This window comes from Aphis gossypii, chromosome X, assembly GCF_020184175.1.
Source record: "Aphis gossypii isolate Hap1 chromosome X, ASM2018417v2, whole genome shotgun sequence".
NCBI lineage: Eukaryota > Metazoa > Arthropoda > Insecta > Hemiptera > Aphididae > Aphis > Aphis gossypii.
The window spans coordinates 5746390-5768916 of NC_065533.1; the positions used below are offsets into that span (position 1 = coordinate 5746390).

General features: G+C 26.5%; 1 protein-coding gene across 1 annotated transcript in view; it reads right to left on the reverse strand.

The window, feature by feature from the left end:
* Window positions 1-22527, reverse strand: part of LOC114126452 (uncharacterized) — a 155283-nt gene that overhangs the window by 60843 nt on the left and 71913 nt on the right. Inside the window, 1 exon segment of the mRNA XM_050205558.1 lies at window positions 18706-18922. Coding sequence (XP_050061515.1) covers window positions 18706-18922 — 217 coding nt within the window.

The following is a 22527-nucleotide window of genomic DNA, read 5'->3' on the forward strand; positions in this document are numbered from 1 at the left end:
TTTTAATTGCATATTTTGTAAGTAGTATGTTTTACAAGTATTTCGTAGGCGGTGTAATAATTATAACTGTCATCGAGTCTTGGTTATTTAAATACGTTTTAGATCATTTATCTCTATCTACCCCTGGCTTCGGTAATTATATTCATAAGGTCCCCGATTCTCTCTAGTCTTATATTCACCTGGCCGTTCCTTTGACACGATTATAAGTTATAACTTAGCGATTATTATAAATTAACGAATTAAGTAGGTATGTAATATTTTTAATTATATGACGAAAACATTTTTTGGAAATATGAATAGTTCTGATTATGATTTATTCCAAATGAAACTTTTAATTACTGTATAGATATTCTTATAGAAATAACCTGTACTCTACAGTTCAAAATTAAATTGTTTGTAGTTTATCTATTATCTATTTCTCCTAAGAGGAAAATCGAAATTGCAAAGAAAAGTATCAACGTTCAACATTTATATACAATATACAAGATACAGATACTCAAGAATCAAGATACAGAATAACTACAAACTCTATGTACCTATAGCTTAAGATTCTAAACCTTAATAATTATTATAATCAACAACCAACTCTACATTACTAACGCATAGTTACAATATAAATTATATGAATATTATTATTATACTATATATATGAAGTTAGCATACAACCCAGGTTAGGTACTATCTAGATAATAATATTTTTAGTGACTTTATTTACAAATTATAGAAAGTTATATTGTTTTCAATATTCTTCATACTATACATTTCGATACTTTGAATTTACTATATCTTTCCTTACAAATGGCTAAGTAACATTTTTAGGTATTTTATTGACAATACGAGTGGGTATTTTATAACTTTAAATTAATATAGTATTACATTTTGGAAATATCATTCAATAATTATTGTTTATGTCTAAAAATATCTATTCATTTTTCAAACATTGATTTTCATAATATTAATTAATAATTAATAACTAAAAACTATAAAACTTAACCGTTCTACTCTATCATTTATAATTGACATTTATTATGATACATTTATTTTACATAGCAGATACCTACATAAGTAATCACACGAATACTAATAATTTAATATTACATGCCCTATCTTAATAATACATTTTCTTATTCAAAGCTCGCAAACATCTTATTTTATAGTTGCTGTGAGAAGTAATACGTCATCGGGAGACGATGATGATTAATATAACGAGTCGCCAAGCGCTGTGCTAATATTTGACTCAGCGTGGATACACAGACCTAGTGCTATTAAATCAACTGAATGTCATTAAAGCGACCAGCAAAATGATGGTGGACAGTAATTTTGACGGCTCAGTACCTACCGATAAAAGTTTATTATCATTGCTTTGGTTGGTTAGAAAAAAAACTTGTTGATGCAGCGGACGATAATTTAATGATATACAAAACAATAACAACTAAAACGATAAAAAAGAAAAAGAAATATAAACTCTGAAACTACAGTGGCTGCCGAGAGATCGCCATATAAACGATACTAAGTGGAATACTATAGTGGAAAATATTATAACCGTCGGTGGGTTAGGGAGGTTAGATTATATTATAGCACGGCGGGGACTAGCGAAAAAGGAGAAAAAAATATAAAAAAATATGCGAATTTTAATGCTGAAGAATAGGTAGACGTATACGTGCACTGACCCAACTTCAAGGTAAATTATTATATAAATATTATTTTATTATACTATTAAAAAAAAAAAAATGAATGTGTTTTAACTACCCCTCTCATTGATATATAATAAGAATAAAAACACACAATTGTCAACGACGTTTTAATTAAAATTTCATTAAAACAAACACTCCGGGTATATTGTTGATTTTTATTGACAATAGCTCGCATAATAGTATAACGGTCTAAGTTGCTGCAGCCTGTAAGTTATTACTCGTCTATTGTGTGTATTTATCAAACAACTATAGTATAAAGGTTCTTCTAGAAAAAAAATAGCTGCTAATACATCACTATAATCAACGAAGTGCAGTTTTAAGTACAACGTTTCATTTCTACAACTATTGTGACCAAATTTCGGTTATCTATTCATTAACGCCAGTCTGCCTGATGTCGAGCGTAGAATTTATTCTTATTAGATCTCCGTCGTGTCAAACTATCTCTAATAGAGTCCTCCTATAAGAGTATTTTTCTACTCAAGTTTTCCATAATTTTTTTACGAGACTCATAATTTGCATGCCATTGCATTTAAAAAAAAAAGTTATTTACTTCGCCCTATTAAAACGTATTATTTGACTCTTTTAACTTTAAATCCTTTGAATAGACGATTTAAATAAATATCATCAATGACCATAGTCTCAGAAAGATCCAAAGAGTTACTGAATTTAACTCAGTGGTATAGACTATAAGTATTTTGGCAGATTAAGTATAAATTACACTTACCACATTTAGGAGTTTTGAGCTAGTAAAAGTTTTAAAACTCTGTGGGCCGGTTATCCTATCCGGCTAAGTCAAAAGCGCACGCCGCACATATTATAGTTTTTATCCGGAAGCGGTTATTATTTTATATTTGATTTATTTGTAACTCATATCTAATTTAAAATATATATTTAAATTTAAGATTAATTGATAATATTATAACTTTTAAAACTTAATACATGGTATTGTTTATTACTCGAGTTTTAATAGAAAATAAAATAAAATACTGATTGTTTAATTTTTAATTTTTTGTCAATTTTATTAAACACAATCCACTCTCCTCTCTTTATTTGTTACCTAACTTATTATTAGGATTCTTTTTGACATCTAAACTAATAATATTTATATTATACGATACGTCGACAAAATAGCTGTATAATCGATTTCAAATTTACCAATACACTTAAAAGCTTGAACTATACTAATAAAATATGTAGGTAGTTGGTAATCTATATAAAAGTTAAACTTATGTTAAATAAAGTTCATAAAGTTTGGAAATTAAACATCACTGGATTTTCAAAAAAATATTGATATGTCCTCCAACGGCTCCAACTTTAATACATATTTTATTAGTATATTATTTGTAAAAATTCGTGAATTTTTTTTAAAATATTTTTTTTTAGTAGAATGCTTTAACTCTTATCGTATATATACTGCTGAGAATCATCGTTAATCTATTATTGGATTTTTTTACTACTAAATGATGATATTGTATAGATTTCATTGGAGGGAATAATAATGTCTTCATTCAATGACATTCAAGAACAACTAAATCAACGTTTTTCTGTGTAATCATAAAATAATTAAGCATTGATTTTTCATCCTAGTAGTTAATCTTTAAAAATAACTAATAATAATAAAACATACAATGTATCGTTTTTTTGTAGAAAAAATAAAATGGAATGACTTAAGGTTAATTATTAAGTATGATGAGATGTTTATAGTTGTGCTTTTTTATCTTATTTTGTATACGGGCTTTTGTTTGATTGTTTTTTTTTATCTCAGTAATTTTTTTCTAGTGTTAGCGCTCACAAAATCATCAAAAACAATAAAGGCTGTCTACAGAGATGTATTCATTAGGTTACAAGGATGGGCAACTGTCTACGAAATCGACATTGAAAGATTAACATGATAAATTGATAAGCACCAGTTTTTACTCGCTCATTTATATAATGTAATAATAAGGAATAGGATTTTAATGCCATTTAAAATTTGAAAATAACTTTTACGAAAACGCGTTTATAACCTAAAAGCTCCAAAAAAGCACTTAAAATAATTTCATTTTTATTTTTGATAACACTTGTCTTATAAATTTATATTAATTAATATGCTATAAAAGAAAATGGGTTGACCCGTGTTGAATTAATTAAATTTATGTTTGTACCTATGTAATAAATCCGTGATTGTATGACTATTTGGTCATCAAGATAATTTTGTGTTATTATAAAACCAGATCACGACATGTTTTAGTACAAACATGAAAAAGACATATTTATTACTAAGAAATCTAAGGTGTTTTTTTTTTTATTTGACTTCATATTCTTAGAAATAGGTCATAATGGCTTATACCATGAACAAATGCCCTAAAACAAAGTTTGTTGTTAGTATGGTATGTATTTGAAGGCTTGTAACTTGGAAAGTATCATGTAGGGATATCCAAAAAAATAAGATTCAAGTGCAGTCTACTCGTAAGCTTAATTATAACAAATATATGAAATCAGCCATCTTATAAATGTGTATTGATGTCGATTAGACGAGTCGTTTGTCTTATAAACGTCCCTTATAAAAATTAAGGGTAGACATTTGTTGTGTTGTCCTAGGCAGTGTTCGGTATCAAGGATTTTTTCCGCCGTGATTATACTAATACCGTGGCGTATATTATAGTGGGTATAGGCATGCACGACGCCCGTGCCAACTGCCACGTCAAGTTACTACAGGTGGATTGTATTATCATTCAGATGTCGCCTTGGGAAAAGAAAACCATCACCATTGCATACAAGCCATTATGATAACAGTAATAACAACATCTCTCCAGTGTGTAGGTATAAACGTGCATTTTACATTTGTATTATATTTTGTGTGCACAGAAGACAGTTTTGTGAGGATGGAATAAGGGGATATGTGAAAACCTGAGGGGTTGTCGGAGTAAAGTTATGGGTAAAAGAAACCGAGGTAATAAATAAAGCGGAAAAGACTCGTGTAGGTATATGTCTATGGTGAGAGAAAATATTAAATGTGCAAACTTGGTGTACGCCTGTCGGTGTCGGAGGCCGCGTAAAATACGTGTAGACAAATATACACGAGTATAGTACTACTGTATTAAATGTATAGATTTGTTGTTATATTAGTTTAGGGTGGAACTGGAACGTGTAGGGGAGAGTAAAAGAGGTAGACAAAGTATTAGACGGTTTTTGCGAACGAGTGGTGCCAGTGGCGGCGGTGCAGTATAGTGGCGGTGATGGCGGGTTGATCCCCAACTCCCATGAGTTGCGGTAAGTATATATCATTCTTTCAAATGTACCTATCTCATAGACGTCTATTTTTTTCGTTTTTTTTTCAACCTCTTTGTTGTAAAAATTGTATGGTGAAAATATATAATATCTAAACACAACGATGCACTAGGCTTTTTCTCGTTAGTAGATCAGTAGAATAAAAATCTATAGTATTTTTGATTTGCTAAGAATACTTATTCTATAAACAACAGCTTTTATTTTAATCACGTAAAATTATTAAATAAATAATTTTTTTGTTTTGAACTTATACTTTGAAGTTTGAACCAAGTAAGAATCCATAAAATGTATAATTAAGTTATACCTATTTATTTGTGACAATATGTTTGTTATATAATTTTAAGTCGACAAAACTTGTTTTTATGCATTTATAATTTATAGACTTAGAATTATTTTAAGCGCGGGATGCCAATGGTATTTTACTATTTTAAACATACTAATATGGTATTGTACCAAATTCAATAGAAACCATAGAAATTTGTATTAACATAATTTGAAATTACATGAATTTGGTTATAACTTTGTATTCGAAAAAACCAAAAACCAATCCTAACTAAACAATTGTAATAACGAATTTTTTCACTGTGTTAACCAGTAATATTTTTAAGCTATAGGTACGATTCACATTATTATTTGTTACATTAATCTCGTATGTTGAATATAAAATATTTTACAAAATTAAAAATTTTAATTTGGTAGATATAAAATTTTAAATTTAATCTCATTGTAAATTTGATTAATTAATTTTATACAATATAGGTACTTCAATTTATTCATTTAATATTATACAGTATACACAGCTATTTGTACCTTATTGTTTTTAATTTTAATATAAATTTAATATAATACTAGGTACTGTAATTTAACTTTCAACTAGAATTATAATTTAAATAATATATACATAAATACTGAAGTAATTTGAGCTTCACTCAGAAGTCGTTTTTTGAATGTGATGATTTTCTATTGCTATCAAATTATAGTAATAATAATAATATAACACTGTTTTCGTCCAAGGTGATCAAAGCAAAACGAGTGTGCCGACATATCCCTCTCTATCTCCTGACTTTTTTTATTTTTCCGTCTATCTTACACTTTGTGAAGGTTGAAATTAAATATAGAATTAAATACATGGTAGTTGTAGTTACTAATACGTCTCGAATGTGTTAGTGATTACCCACTGAGGCTGAGGGCTAAGGATGTAATAACTTGTATTTTAAAGAAAAAAATGAACTAGATAGAAAAGATTCAATAAGAAGAACCACAATATCTTAGTTTTTAGAAATCTTAAATTAAATAGGTTTAATAAAAAATATTCATATCCACGTTCGACCAAACTAATGTTATGCTACTAAGAACTTAATTATTTTTTATAAGTAAATTCTTAAAATAAAAAAAAAAAATAAAGAGAATTTTCCATAATATTATGACATAATATGATATGTAACCGTTTTAAGTTTGTTATATTGTATTATGTATCTATTATGTATACCTAGTAAATTACTATATTAATATTTCGATTTTCAAAATAACTTTTTTTACATTCAAAAGAAGAATAAGAGGGGATAAAGCGTAAAATGATTGTTTTGTGTAGACTTTAAGCTAATGCGAGTGATATATATTTTTATATTATTAATTATTATTAATATATATATTTGTATTTAAAAAAAAACTCACTTGAAGACATGAGCTATTAGGTAATAAATTATTATGTTATAATTGGAGTTCATTATTAATCTTAAGAGTTAAAATTGTATAATTACATGAGAGAAAGAAAGTAAAAAAAAAATAAAATAATGTATACATTATATTATTCAAGGCATTTTATATATTATACAGCTGTTTTTCTTTGTACATGAATTTAATTACGCACTATATTGAAGCCGGATGGTTGTCGAAAGCTTCAGGAAGCTTTTTGTTTTACAATGTTGTGTTTATTTTAGTTCGTTAGCACATTTTGTTTTAAGGTAAGTTATAGATACTTTATAGAGGTACCTACCTACTTTTTCTAAACATAGTTATCATGATATTATTCCAATTATTTTTAATAAATCAGACACTTAACCGTAACAGTTCATTTTTAAAAACAATTTATATGTTTTATATTCATGAATTAATTTATACTACGGCTTTGTTATTACTAATAACATATCCAGTAAATGAATATGTAGTAATTTTTTTTACGATGTTTTTCTTAAAAGTTTCACGTAGGCCAACCCCTTCATGTATTGTAATTGAACTTTATTATAGGTGCTTAATAGAAATACATTTTTGATTTTTTTTTAGTTTAAGTTGTTCAGAATTGTTGTTAATTTTATTACTATATCGTTTCTATTAATTATATTATTGCTTTCTTATGTATTACAATGCCCCACTTTAATACTATATCGAGTCTAGACAATTATTGTGTGTAGCCTAGACGAGTGTCCTGCACCAGAAATAATCCGACATTTTATACTTCATACTTTAAATTGATAACATTTATTCCTTTAAGTTTTAAGGATTTAAATATTAAAATAAGATGACTACGGCAGACGGCCTACTTATTTATTATTCATTGCATTATGTTTTTCTTAATATATAATATAGTTTTAACTTATAGATACATATACTACTTTCGTAAATTATCTTAAGAGCACTCAAAGTGTTAAGAACGTCTTATAAACAATATATAGTTAGATATACACGTAATAACCAACGCTCTACGAAAAAAAAAAAATAATTCGAATACGATTGTTTTTTTTTTTTATTTTCTTCAAATGAACAACTTACTATACGGTTGCTATATACCTATATGTAATAGCGTTATGAAACGATCAATTTATCAAAACTATCTACTAACAAACGCCATAATAAATACCCATCTATGTATATTATATAATCTGTTCTCGTTATGTCGTATACGAAGTTGCAGAAAATGTTGCAAACTAAAAGTGGGTTTTCCCCCATAAAAAGAATAAACGAGCGGTGCGATTCATCCCTTAATATACATTAGAAAATCCCGAATTCATTATATTATTATAATAACTGGAAATTACAAAACGAAACCGAGACGAGCACGGGCGCATTCCGTGAACGGTGTATAGGTGTAGTCGCGAGTGTCGCCTCCACGCGGTAGGCTGCGGTGGGCGGGTACCGGTTCGTTTCGTTATTAATTCGATTGCGGAAAGAAAAAAAAATTAAGTCAACGCCGCCGTCAGTGTCTATTGTGTCTCGGTGTCGGTATGCGCCAAACAAAACCGGCGTTAACGTTTAAAACAATAAAATAGTTTACGTAGTAACATTAATTACTATTAAAAGGCTTCATCGCCGCCGGGCGAGTGGTGGTGATTGCCGCCGCCGCCGCCGCCGTCGGCAGTGTTGGCGTGACGAGTTTTGCGTGCGTGCGTGCCCCTATTTTGTACTCTCTCGCTGTCACCCGGTTACTATAATAATAATATAATAATAATATAATACAACTCTGTTGGCGCGCACGGAAAAGTTAAAAAAAAAAAAAAAAAAAATTGGAAAAAAAAAACGGAGAGAACCGCCGCCGTTACGACGGACAAGCAGGCGTGTGTACATAGTATCTCTGCGTACGCCCCGACCGCGCTCACGGGGAGGGGAGACGTTATTATTATTATTATTATTATTATTATTATATTAACTAGGTATAGCTGCTAATTCTGTTTTTTGGTATTATTATTATTATTATTATACCGGTGTGTGTGTGTGTGTGTGTATTTATACGCGTAAAGTCGTTGTACCCGCCGTGTCGTGTTTTCACGCACTCATTAAATTCTTGAACAACACTTTATAATAGTAGGTAATACAGTGGCGGCGGCGGGTGCCGCCAGAACTAGTGAAGGCGATATTATTATTATTATTATTATTACGATAATAACCCCGAAACGCGATTATAATAATAATCGTGTATATATATATATATAGTGTAGTTGTGCGTATATTATATATGTTTATATAATAAAACTATAGCAGCCTAATATACCTAATGCCCGTGTGTAATAGTTCTTTCACTCGTGTCGGACTTGCCACCGCCGTCTATATAAATAATAACAATACGTAACTATATAATATTATACTGGTGAGGTTCGTCTGTTGCTTTTGCAGCGTATATACCTGCGGAACTGGCGACTTTGCCCCGCGTCTAAAACCGCAACGGGGCATTTTATTCAAACACCGCGAAAGGGCTGTAATTTTATGAACCGACTACACCCACCACTAGTTGCGGTTAATCTTTGTCATCGCAATCGAACCGAGCCAAATCGCAAACGCATATTTACGTATCGTATCGTATTATTATTATGCTCTCTCGCCGAAACGGATGAAGTGCGTGTGGCATATCGCATATAAAGGCGTCGAGTGTGTAATAATATAGCTAGTCGTTGATGTGATATTATTACGTATTATATAAAGCGATTGACGGAAGTCGCCGCCGCGGCGGTTTTGAAGCGAGCAAACTTATATAGGTCTGCGGGCCTTTATTTTTATTTAATGTCGAGTACGGCGTTCTCCAGGAAGCTTTTTTCTCGTACGTAAGTTTATCTATAGAAATGGGTTTCCGAGTGCTTCTGTTTACGTACAAAATATAATATCAAATACGCCATAAACATCACTACCGTGTGGTACACGATCATAACGAATTTCATAAGAAATACTTAATTTAATTATTTGCTCGAATAAACTCTCATCAAAGCGATAGCCGTTACAAGCATGATGAATAAAAATTGCATAGAGTTTAGATAGATGATTGTATGAATAAAAAAATCTTTTTTAACCACCACCTACAAAATTTTGATTCTTTTTGCAATCATAACACTATTTTGTCTAAATTGTCAATATTTTTTATTTAAGTACCATAATTTATATTTTAAGTGACATTAAAAATTATAACTTTATTATTATTATATACTTAATCTAAAACCTAACTGAGCTACCGAATAATATTTTAAAATTTTAAACTTTATCTGCGATTAATGATAAATAGGATTTTTTTTGTTTTTGATAAAGATCTAAAGAGGCCTGATTATATTTTAGTCAATAATGTAGTGTTATTTTGTTAAAGACGAGAATTTTATGGCTATATTAAAGACATTATACGAACCAATAAAAATTCCAATAACTTATGGGATTGTCCAATATTTCAATTTCATTTAAATATCATTAATAAACTATAAATCTTCGATTTTTATGTTCCTTATATTATCAGACTTTTAATAGTAATATTAAAAAAATATAATTATCTCTTTGATAAACATAAAAAAAGTATTAGGAAAAAGTATTATTGATTAAAATTAAATTAGTCTCAGTGCTTATCAATTATCATAGGAGAATGGAGTGCTAAGGGGATATAGCCATATAGGTACTCGTATTTTGGCATACTTTCTATTGTTTTTTTTTTTTTATAAAATTATAAAATTAATATTTTTGTTATATACAGAAAAAAAAGCCATAGTGATCTTTAACCCTATAAGTAATAATAGTAATTTTTTGGTGATATAAATCCTAATAATCGATAAATTATTAACAATTTCAAAAACAATGTTAATAATAAGTGATCAACAAAATAATTCATTGGAAATAAATACTAGTATTACCTTGAAAGCCTGCCACTTTTGCATACTTATGGATTAAAGTTAATTTTATAAGTAATTAAATGTTGTTGGCTTGTAGTAAATGTAGTAAAACAATTGAGAGAGTAATAACTATTATTCGGGGGTGTGTGGGCGTCCCATTTAAAGTAATCATTATATTAATACTTAGCTTTTTTCTGTTAAATTAAAGAAAAAAACGATAGTCTTAAATCAAACACAAATCTATAACCATAATTAAAACTATTTAGGTAATTAATAACAATTATTTTTTTTTTATCGTGCTGTATTGCTGTAATCGATAATTTTAAATACAAATTACAAATAAATATTTCTAAATTTAATAATTTAGTTGACACAAACGTTAACGATGTAAATTACAACAGCAATAAAAAGGAATAGTAACAAATGCTTAAGTGTTGTTTAAAAAATTTAAAAATCACTTTGTGTGACCATGATGGTAATTAAAAATAATTATTTATTTTTAACAAAGTTTTGTTAATACTTTCCTCCATATAAACTTGAAACTTTTAGAGTTAAATATATTCTTTATTGTTTTATTTGTAAGCTATTAATTAATAATTCAATTTAATATTTACTTAACTTACTCGAGTTATTTTTCTCATATTTACATGTCATCATCTCCAAAATTATAGTGCTCATATTATGTATCTCGTATCTGAGGTATATTGATATTCACCCAAGTCAAAAACACAGGTTCTATTAATTATACTAAGCTTTCCAGATAAACCGTAAAAAAATTAATAATATACCAGTATATCTACCTATTTTGAATCTTATTTGATTTATGATATTGATAAACATATTAAAATTTTATGTTATAAAATGTATATAAAAATTAATTCAATAAACAAATTATTTAATTCCTTTAAACTTTTAAAAATACCTATAGTTGTATACAATTTCGAGGAGAAAATGTAAAACAAATGCTTTAAACATTAATACATTCAATATTTATATAATACATAATAGTAATTAGTAGATAATATATACTAATATTATCCGTATTATAAAGTCTTAACGTTAATAAATAATAATTTGTATTAGGTTTTTATAGATTATTATAATTTATGCATATCTCTATAAATATAAATTCATTATTATAAAGTGATTTGAATGACCTTTTAAAAACGATTTAAAGTTAATTTATTTTAATAGCTTTTCGATTTCACGAAAAAATACCTTTATATGTACAGTATATAAGTATATAACCATAAGTTTATTTTATTTTTCTTGAATACTATTAGATAAGTTTATAAAGTTTGAAATATAAATATTAGATTGAATTTTCAAGATGTAAAATTATTTTAGTTGGAATAATACGGTAAAACTATATATGATATATACGGTAGATAATACATTCATAATAATGATATATACTATATATTATGTGATACAATAATGTGGCGTTTTTGCAAAATAAAGAAACATCTTCAATTTTTAAAACTAAGTTACAGTACAATCTATAACCAATTCAATCAAATGATTTGAAAACGTGCCACGACAACGTTTTTTTTTTCATATTATCATACACTCAATTTAGAAAAATGTATTCGTTATAACTATAATAAGTTAAAATCTACAAACATTCTAAAAATTAATCACAATATGTTATCGTAGTAAGTTAAGATGCAGTGTATATACAAAAATAAAAGAAATAAAAGTTTGGTGTTTAAAATATAAAACGAAATTCTTTGTAAAAGTTAAAGATTCATGTATACTTTTTAAATCAAATAATTTATTTGTGCAATAAAATGTAACGATAACAACAAAAGGTATTTTCTCTTTTATTATTATTATTTTTTTTAATGTTTGTTTTATTTATTATATTTAAATAATGTTGTTAAGTTTAAACAATGTAATTACTAATTACGTTTGGTTGGTCTTATAAAACAATTATTTTTAGATAATTGGACTTTTAAATTTTACTTTTAATAAAGAAACTAGATTAAAGTAAACTAACTTTTTAAGACGACCCATACACATAGGAGCCATTTAAATGAAAATACTGTGAGTGTTGAAGCGCTATATTTTTTCAGTTAGTCTTTTGATCATAGATTATAAACATTGAACAATTTCTAGCTCTCCTCCCTCCGTTCATCAAAAACACCACCCATTCAAATAACTATAATGTAATTACTAATTATGGCTTTGTAGTGTACATATTCATTTATTTGTATAAAAAAGAACTAATTAACCATAAATGCCATTGTTTATGACGAAGCATCGATTTTAAAACTAGTGGTATACAATATCATTCTTTTCGAAATTAACTAAAATTAAAAATGTAGGTACCTATTTAATAAAATTTAAATTAATTTTAAACTATACATAAATCTCAATATAGCCGCTTAAACATTATACAAGAGTAGGTAGGTAAATTAAACGGTTTTAGTATTGTTCCTAAATGTTTGTTCAGAAAAAAATGTTTAAACACATGGCATTATCATATATTTTTTCTTTGAATTGTCTCGTAAGTTTTTTTGCAAAATGCACAGCTGCGGTGTTTTCTTAAGAATTCAAATTAGCCAACGGCCGTTTTAATTATAAAACCTATTGCTCGCAAAAAGGAATATAGTCTACAGTGGCGCTCTTTGTAATCTATCTGCAATACTGCTATTATTTCTTTTTTTTTTTTTTTTAATATTATTCACCGGCACAGCTTTTTTAAACCCATCCGTTTTTGTTGTTTTTTGTAAGTTAACCTCTTCCTGCGTACATAGTACCACCCCCAAGTAGTCGTACGGGAAACAGTGGCGGTATAGTACATGTAAACTCTATTCGGCGATTATCATCATACCGCCGTAGCAACAAAGGCAGTAGTGGCATTACGCCACCAACTGTGATACTCCTCGGTGTGCACGCCGACAGTAATTATATTGCGTGGCCGTAGCGACCACGGGGAAAATTTAACGGCTGTGTGAACACCCCGCAGCGGCACGCGATCTCACGCTAAACAACTCTTTCTCGTAGGTACCGCCGGTGGTTATTTTAATCGAAACCATAAATACACACAATATATTCACACAGAATTATATTATGTGTACTGTACGCGTTTATAACATTATTTAGTGATTATACGAGGCTCAAAAGATGATTTTAAAGTAGAACGAGCAATTCCAAGTATGTTGGTAAACAAAATATACAAATATTCATTATGCATTATAATATTAACTACTTATAATAACAGTCGATTGTAAATAACTAAAATCATTTCCACTTGCGAGTTACAATAACAACAATAATAATAATAATAATAATATTAGATAAAACGTAAGACGGACAAAAATTAAATACAAATTAGTAGGTAATTACATTAGTAATACCTATACGGATATACTACCTAAATATTATATAATAATAATAATAAAAGAAATACGAAAATTACGATAAGATTTCGCATCAGTTAAAAAGTAAATATTTATATTGATTATTAATTATACACCGTTTAATAAGACAACATTTGTGTAGGCAGGTATACGAGATGGGAAGACTGCGAAGATTTAATAATGAAAAAATAGCAAATATAGGCGAGGGGAACAATATATTTAACAATTAATTAGTGGAAAACTGGAAAGTATAAAAAAAAATAATTATTCAGTAAGTTCATGTAAGAAAAAAATACCGAACTAAGAGATATTGAATGATAAAACACTTGGTTAATTATGTTTGTATTATACACACGAAGAAAATATCGGGAAGAAGACATTTTTCTAGTAACTTTATACTGGTTTATTAAGCATTGATTTTCATTAGTTTATTAAATAATTGTGTACTTTTTAACTGTGTACTGATACTTTTATTTCCCTTAAAATTAATGTTATTTAAGAATAAAATACAACATTTCAATTTAGAACAACAACATTTTTATTACAAGTACTATACAGTAAGTACACTGCAGTGCATCATATATTATATATTTTATGTATTATTATCTGTTCTCTAACAGATAGCTTTAATGAGCCACGTACTCATGTGTAATTAAAAGTTATTATGGTAGGTACTATGTAGGTTATGTTGGCTTAAGGGTATTTAATGAAAATTGGATATAAATCGTAATTTTGAATTTTTTTGTAAATTTTCATACTCGCCCATTGTGTGGAAATTGTACCAATTTATGTATATGATTAAATTATTTAAACAAACTGTATTTTTATTCGTTTATTTAATTTTAGAACAATAGAAAAAATAACAATAATAAACACGTTAGATTTAAATGAGATATTCATTTTAGTAGTATATACATAATATTATCTCCGAGTAGAAAATTATATAAATTTGAATGAATACGAATGTACATAGGACAGGAAAACATTTGTATGTTTATAATTGTGTTTGTTTACCTAATCCATAAAACAGTTTAATCATAATTTAAAAATCTTAAGTATTTTCGATATTATATTATAGTGTCTAAATATTAAGATCATGCATATTTTGAAATTTTTTACTTTTTAAATATGTTTTGTTTATGAGGTATATTATTTTCATTTTGATTACGTTTTTAATCATATTTTTAATAATATCGGTCAAATAACATTTTAATATTTTATGAATTATTTTATATTCTGAGCGGATGTATGTGGGTATGTGTGTATTTTTTATTTAATGTCTGACCTTACCTTACTTGAACAGTAAAATGATTAGCTTTTCAACTTTGAGGGTAGATTTTGATAGGAAATTAGATGAAGTTAGTACTTTGAGAGATAAAATAAAGCGCAGTATCATGGAAAAACCAAACTAAAATTAATGCAAAAGGGGAATATTTACACAACACCAGATTTTGTTATTTTTGTAGTAATTTAAACATGAATAACCGTAAGTACTTGATATTTTGACCAAAAGTTTATACAAGCAATTTATAATCATGGTGTACTTTGTTTTTTTTTTTTGGGCAATTTATAGACATAAAATGTGTGACTCTTTTTTTATTATTTTTCGATTTATGATAACATATTATGATTTGTAAAAAACTTAAAAGTTATGTACAATGTTCTTCATATGTTTTTTTAAAGAATTAAAAAATACTGAATATACATTATACATACACATTTTTTTCAACTATTTGAAGATCGAATTATGAAAATTATTTTGAAGTTCACGTTTTCATTTTTAGTCAATTAGAAAAAAAGATATAAATGCATATTTTATTAATTTTATTTTTTTGACCTAGTATGTAAGGAAGTGTGCATCTTTGTATTTAAAAATAAAAACTCAATTTAAATGTATTATTATTGTTTCTGCATGAAATATTAAAATTATGTACATTTTAAACTACATTTTTTAATTTGATATGTCTTTCTTAAGGTTTTATAGTGCTTTAAATTTGAAGTGCGTCATAATATTATTTTATGTTTATAATACTACTAATATATAATAGAATATAGATTATTACAATCGTTTAAAAAAGTTAAACAAATTATTAATTACTGTTAGCTGATTGTTCACTTCTAAAACTATGTATTCAATTTTTTTTTTAATAAATATTGATTTAAAAACAATACTGTAAAATATGAATTATTAAATCAAATTAGTTTATTTGAAAAAAAAAAAATTGAACATCATCTTTTAAAGTTTTTGGTTTTTATTGTATAGCAAGTAGCAATAACACACGAGTTTTAATGAAGTTAACAACAAAATATCAACATATTTATAACCTGACCTATAATAAGTTGTGGGATTAAAGTCGGTTATTACACGAGCAGTTTTGTGGTTAGTGGGGTTTGGTTACTTTAATCAACAATTTATTTATAACCTAATATTGTGTAGAAAAGTGTTGAAGTCTTATATATACTTAAAGTATAAAAGTATAATGATATATCTAAAACGTTTTATTTTGTCATGTACGCAGTATAATTATTATTATTTCAGGTAAGTAACAATACATGCTTGGCTGAAACTCGTGGGATTGAATCAGAGATTGACATGGTGGTAAGGGGTACTTAAATCAATGATAAGTATTAAATATTTAAATATTTGTTGTTCTTCCAACATGCAAATATTGCACATTTTTTGTTATTATTTATTTAAAAATATATTAAATATTGTACATTAAAAAAAATTATGATTTTAACTTATTGATGATACAAAAAGAACGGACATTCTCCACTAATATTAAATTAGGCAATGATTTACATTGTATAATAAAATGGAGCAAATTAATGATTTATTATCAGAATTTTCTAATGCAATTAATATTAGTCCAAACACTAATTGATTAACTTAATTATGTGCAAAAATAAATATTAATTTAAAATTTAGTCTCAATTATGATAACTTAACTTCAAAAAGAACAATTTAAGGTCTGTATAGCGAATAATATTAATTATAATGTCAATGTTTTATCTTCATAATTTTATATTTTTTCTATCAGTGACTAAATCGTCAAGAGTTCCAACTAAGTATAATTTGAATGTTATCTTAATAAATGTCTCTATGAAATGTTGTTATCTAAACAATTCCACCCCCATAGTATTTTAGACAATTACAATAGATCTAATATGGATAAAAGTTAATGAGTTTCAAAGATACTCAGATACATTTTACAACCTTACACACCATTAATTAAACATTTTGTGAATAATTAATAATTTAATAATTTATATTTAAGACATTCTATGGAGAAGTGAGCACCGCCACTCGCCAGTTGCCGTCCGATATCGGTGTTAAGGCACTCCTTCAGTTTCTTATTATACGAGTCCAACCAAAAATTTAAATAGTAATAGAAAAGATATAAATTAAAAATAGATCGATTATTGCCTAACTATACACTATACACATATTTTATAATAGCCATTAGAAAGATATCGCGATCAACTGCTTATTTAAGATTTTAATAACATGATTATATTTATGTATCAAATACATAAATGTGTTTAGTCGTTAAGCAATACATATACAATGTAAATAATGTACTTAATATCTTTACTTATTTTACTCTATGAATTAGAATAGGACTTACAATTAGATATATTTAATGTAAGAATAAGAGAATATTATAATGTCACAACATTTTTACCTACTTTGGGGTTTTTTTTTTTATATTATAGAAAAATATGTTATTGACTCCGTGTTTTCTATTAAAAAATAAAATAGATAAATATAACTTTTAGAACTAAAATAGAAGAAAAATCACCGCAAATATCGAATATAATGTATTATATTATTACAATATATTGTTGTATAAATGTATAATATTATGTTTTCTATGTGTTAATTTTTTTAATTCCAATAAGTCTATAATACGATAACTATAATGATTTAAAATTAAAATAAATATGTATAAGCATAAGCACCAAATAAATAGTAAATACTAATCAATCGAGTAAAATTTAAAAATTACATAAAATATAATTAGTATATAATTTTGTACTTATATCTCAACGAATGATATTAGCCAAAATCAGTCTTTATTAAATGTATAAAACACTTTTATAAAAACTTTTCTGTATTAAAATCTAAACTTAATAGTACAATCAAAACTTGAGTTGTATATATTAAAAATATTAAGAGTTTAGACGTTCTGATATTTGACTTCTTAAGATTGACCTATTATTTTTGCGTTATATATTTATATATGTTACTTAACACCTGGTCTCTACATCTTACTTTTTTTTGTTAAATTTTAACAAATAATATAAACAAAAACGAAATAATTTTAAACTTAATTTTAAAACCTTAGCGTTACATTTAATACTGTAAAAAGTTTGTTTTCAAAAATCTTAAAAACCTTGAATTAATATCTACTTAAAATATTTTTACTATATGTTATGAAGTTTGTTCAACAGTAAATAATAATCTATGCTTATAATCGTTTTTGAATACAGTCATTAATCATTGCTTTCAAATTTAAATAGACAACACGCCTCTAACATGTGTTATTTAATGAAACGGTATACCTAAAGTATTAACCAACTCTACTCGCTCACTATATATGCACCTTACATACACAACAACATAGTTATGTATTTATTAGCATCAGACTTGTCTAAAGTTCGGCATTTTAAGGTCCAAAATATTACATCCTTAACTTCATTTTTTGACTTAACTAGATACTATATAATATAGTATATTATTTTAAAAATGTTAATAGTTTATTTTATTCTCATCACTGTTTATAAAATAAAGACACTTACGTGAATATTGGTTCACCGGAAGAAGGTAAAATTGAGGAAGATGACTGTCCGGCTTGTTCGTAGCTTTGATCTAGTGGGTTGTTTTCCTTCTGTTCTTTAAACCACATAACCATGTAAAATCCGGAAGAGTCTCTAGACTTTCCCAGATCTTCGTTTCGTGTGTCACAGGGCAGATAAGCTTTTCCACCAACCGGAACTGCTACCTGGTCGATGGGTACTGTAAAATATAAAAGTTTTTTGATATTATGAAACAAATATGAACATAAATCAAACCTGTATTTATAAAACAATAAAGTACGCTCTGACACGTGCTCATTGCGCAGTACACTACTCTGTAATTTAACAGGTATACGCTGTCAGGAATTTTTAACCACAGGGCAATATGGGGTAGACACTTATTCAGAATACTATTATTATACATCATCTCCTTCCACGGGTCAAGGTTTTAAAAATTATTATAAAAGAAGTAAACGTTGAATGAAATACTTGACACCGAGCTGGGAAAAGTTTATATTTCTGTATTATGTTACCTACATCACGTCAAGTGTACCGTTTCTTCCCATGCAGATAAATAATTATAATGTATGGAGTTTACTAAAGCATTAAGAACTCTTGAATATAAAAAAACCAAATAAAAAAAAAAGTTTAGTGTGTAGTAATGATTATCACACGTATGTATAAGTGTTTAGCTAAAATATTTACTAGCAACAATTAAACAACTGGAAAATATTCATAAAGACTATGATGAACAATTTAAAACATATTATTACTAATCATAAGATTTCCTTTGATTTATTTTTTCCTAGTTGAGCATATTATATAAGTTTTTTTTTTGCTATTTCTTTGATAAATACTTTTTACAGCGGGGTACTGAAAATTAAATATTTTTATGAATCATTCTTTAATAGATAAGAAACTGTTGTACAAGAATAATATATATATAATATTTATAATAGTTATAAAATATATATATATATATTATTTAGATAATTAATAAGTTATTTTACTTTAATAACAAATTCTATAACGAGTTTCGTAAGCTTTAACAAATTTTCTATTAATTGCATGTGATCAAAATGTTTACCAACAAAAATAATTCTAAAATAAACTTTTTATTTTTATCGGTACTTACTATATATGATATATACCTATGAAATGTCTTTTTTTTTCTCACTCGGTGAAATAATTAAAATATATATAGTACGAAAATAATCGTAGGTGCATATATATATATGTATACCCATTCGAGCGTATCTATTTCTCCCTTTTTTAAAAAGCGTTATAATATTATATTGATTTACGTTTTGAATGGATACGTTTTATTTATTAAATATTGTATTAATAATTAAAACTTGATGGCCAATTGGTATTTTTTTTTGTGATAATATCATAACGTGTTTGTTTAGCTATACATTCAGCACCGTTATTTTTTAAGTTGTATCTATAACATGATTTTATTGTATGGTATATCTAAATTGATATTGATCGTAATCGTAATGTCTTATAAACATAAAATTAAAATTAAAAACAGCATTTTCCTGATTTAAAATCTGATAATATTAACCAAACAGTACAGACCACCCATTTTATTTAGACTAATGCGCTAAATCTATTTTATAGAGTACATGCATTGTGTAGTTTGTATCAACAACAACAATCTGTAAGTTTGTGACGTGATACTTTTTTTCTTATATACGAAAAATTGTTAACTATGAATAAAATACACTTCGTTAAATATAAAACATTAGTGATGTCATGTTCTAACCTAAATTTCACTCGTTATTGTCGCCATTCGTAAGATTTGTAGTTAGTATAAAAAATTATATTGTACAGTGCACCGCACGTGTTTCTTCAAACTTAGGAGTTAGGACAATCGACTTTGACAAATAAATATGAAAGCAGATAATCAGACTTTTTTAAAAATAATTTAGATACAGAAAACTTATAATTATAACTACCTATTATTTTAAAATTTAGAGAAGTATAAAATTAAAATTCCAAATTTGTAATAGGTAATTATTATTTATTGATGATAACTTAATTGAATATCGTTGTTATTACTAATAGGCTACAGATAAATATTAAAAATCATGTATTCCATCAGCTTCTAGGAATATTTAATATTCATTTTGATACGACATAATATTCAGATGAAAAGTGTAATAATTTAACTTAAAATTGTACAAACATAAATGTTTCTTAAGACTTTAAAAACGTTTGACCATATTATATTTACGACTATCAGATTATTCTAAATAAATTATCTTTAAACAATGTTATAATATTATACAATATTTAAGACTTTTTTTGCAGTGTAAACATAATTAATGTGTTATATTTTTGAACATTTTTAATTTTTGCAATAGATACATAAAAATTAAAAAATGCAAAATATTCACTATCGTTGTAAATAATAGTATTAAATCATTTTAAGTAATTAATAACAAATATAATGGATAGGTATTCTTCATTACTTCATCCGCACAGTAATGATATATTGGTAAATTTGATTACCTATAACTAATTGTCCGGCTTAAAATCAATCAGAAATGTTTAACATTATGTCACCGAGCAGAAATTTGGGACCGTTTTATACAGTTTCTTTATATTAATTAATTAATATTTATATTTATATTTATTAATATAAAATATACATAGGCAAATCGATATGATGGCATTTTAGTGATTAGTGACAAGTACATTAATACGAGTATATGTACGTATTAGCGAGTAATGACTATAATATAGTAAGTGTTAGTCTAATCTGGAAATTTTATCAGCCGTGCGAATGAACGGTTTATTTTTAATCGGTGTACAATCCGTACGTGCAGGCAAATGTCAATCAATATTATAATATGGTCACTATTTTCAAGCCACTCAACACGACATAAAAGATGATATCGTACAGTACAGGACAGGACGGATTTTATTTTAAACACGAATTTTTATCCTTTTACGAGAATTACCAACTGTGTTTCAACTAAAGGGATTTTGTAATATTTCAAATAAATTATATAATAAAAAAGAATACCCTTGTTATTTAATGATTGGTATTTTATTATTTAAATATTAATAGAACAAAATATATTAAACAATGCTTTAATTAAAACATAGTAAACAAGTTAATGAATCTAAGTACATTGTAAAATGTATCCATTTAACCTAAATCTTATAATTTTCAGGAGAAAATGTATAAATCTCAATCTTCTTAATATTTAAAGCAATATGAAAGTATAATTAATAGTGACTAGTAGTAGAGTTACTTGTTTAAGTAAATCTTATTAACCAACTATAAATATAAATAGGCTTCAAATTTGTTAAAAAAAAAGAACTGATAACTATTAAATATTATGTAAATAGATATTAAAATTCAGCCTTTTTATAAAAAGCAAACATTTTTTTTAATTTTTCATACCTATATTGTATAAAAATAAAATATGTATATATCATACTGAAATATCTGTATTTATTTATTATTATAATATTATAGTGAAAATTAATACAGAAAGGCCTTTTCAGCTAGAAAAAACTTTAGTTATTTCCTATACCTGTCTAAATTTTTTTTTGTAATGCATTCTTGTAAATGTACAAACCCACATACATAATTAATAATAATATATTTTTACAAATATTTTATAGCGTATATTAACTGAGCTATACAGGAGTATATATTATATGTATATATATCTACAAAAATGTATCTTTTTTACTGGAATTTTTTTTAAACAACTATTGATTACAGTCGTTGTAGGTAACATGAAAATCCTCTGTATCGTGTATCTTGTCAGTAGAAAATCTTGACAGTGTTAAAAATAACAAAAA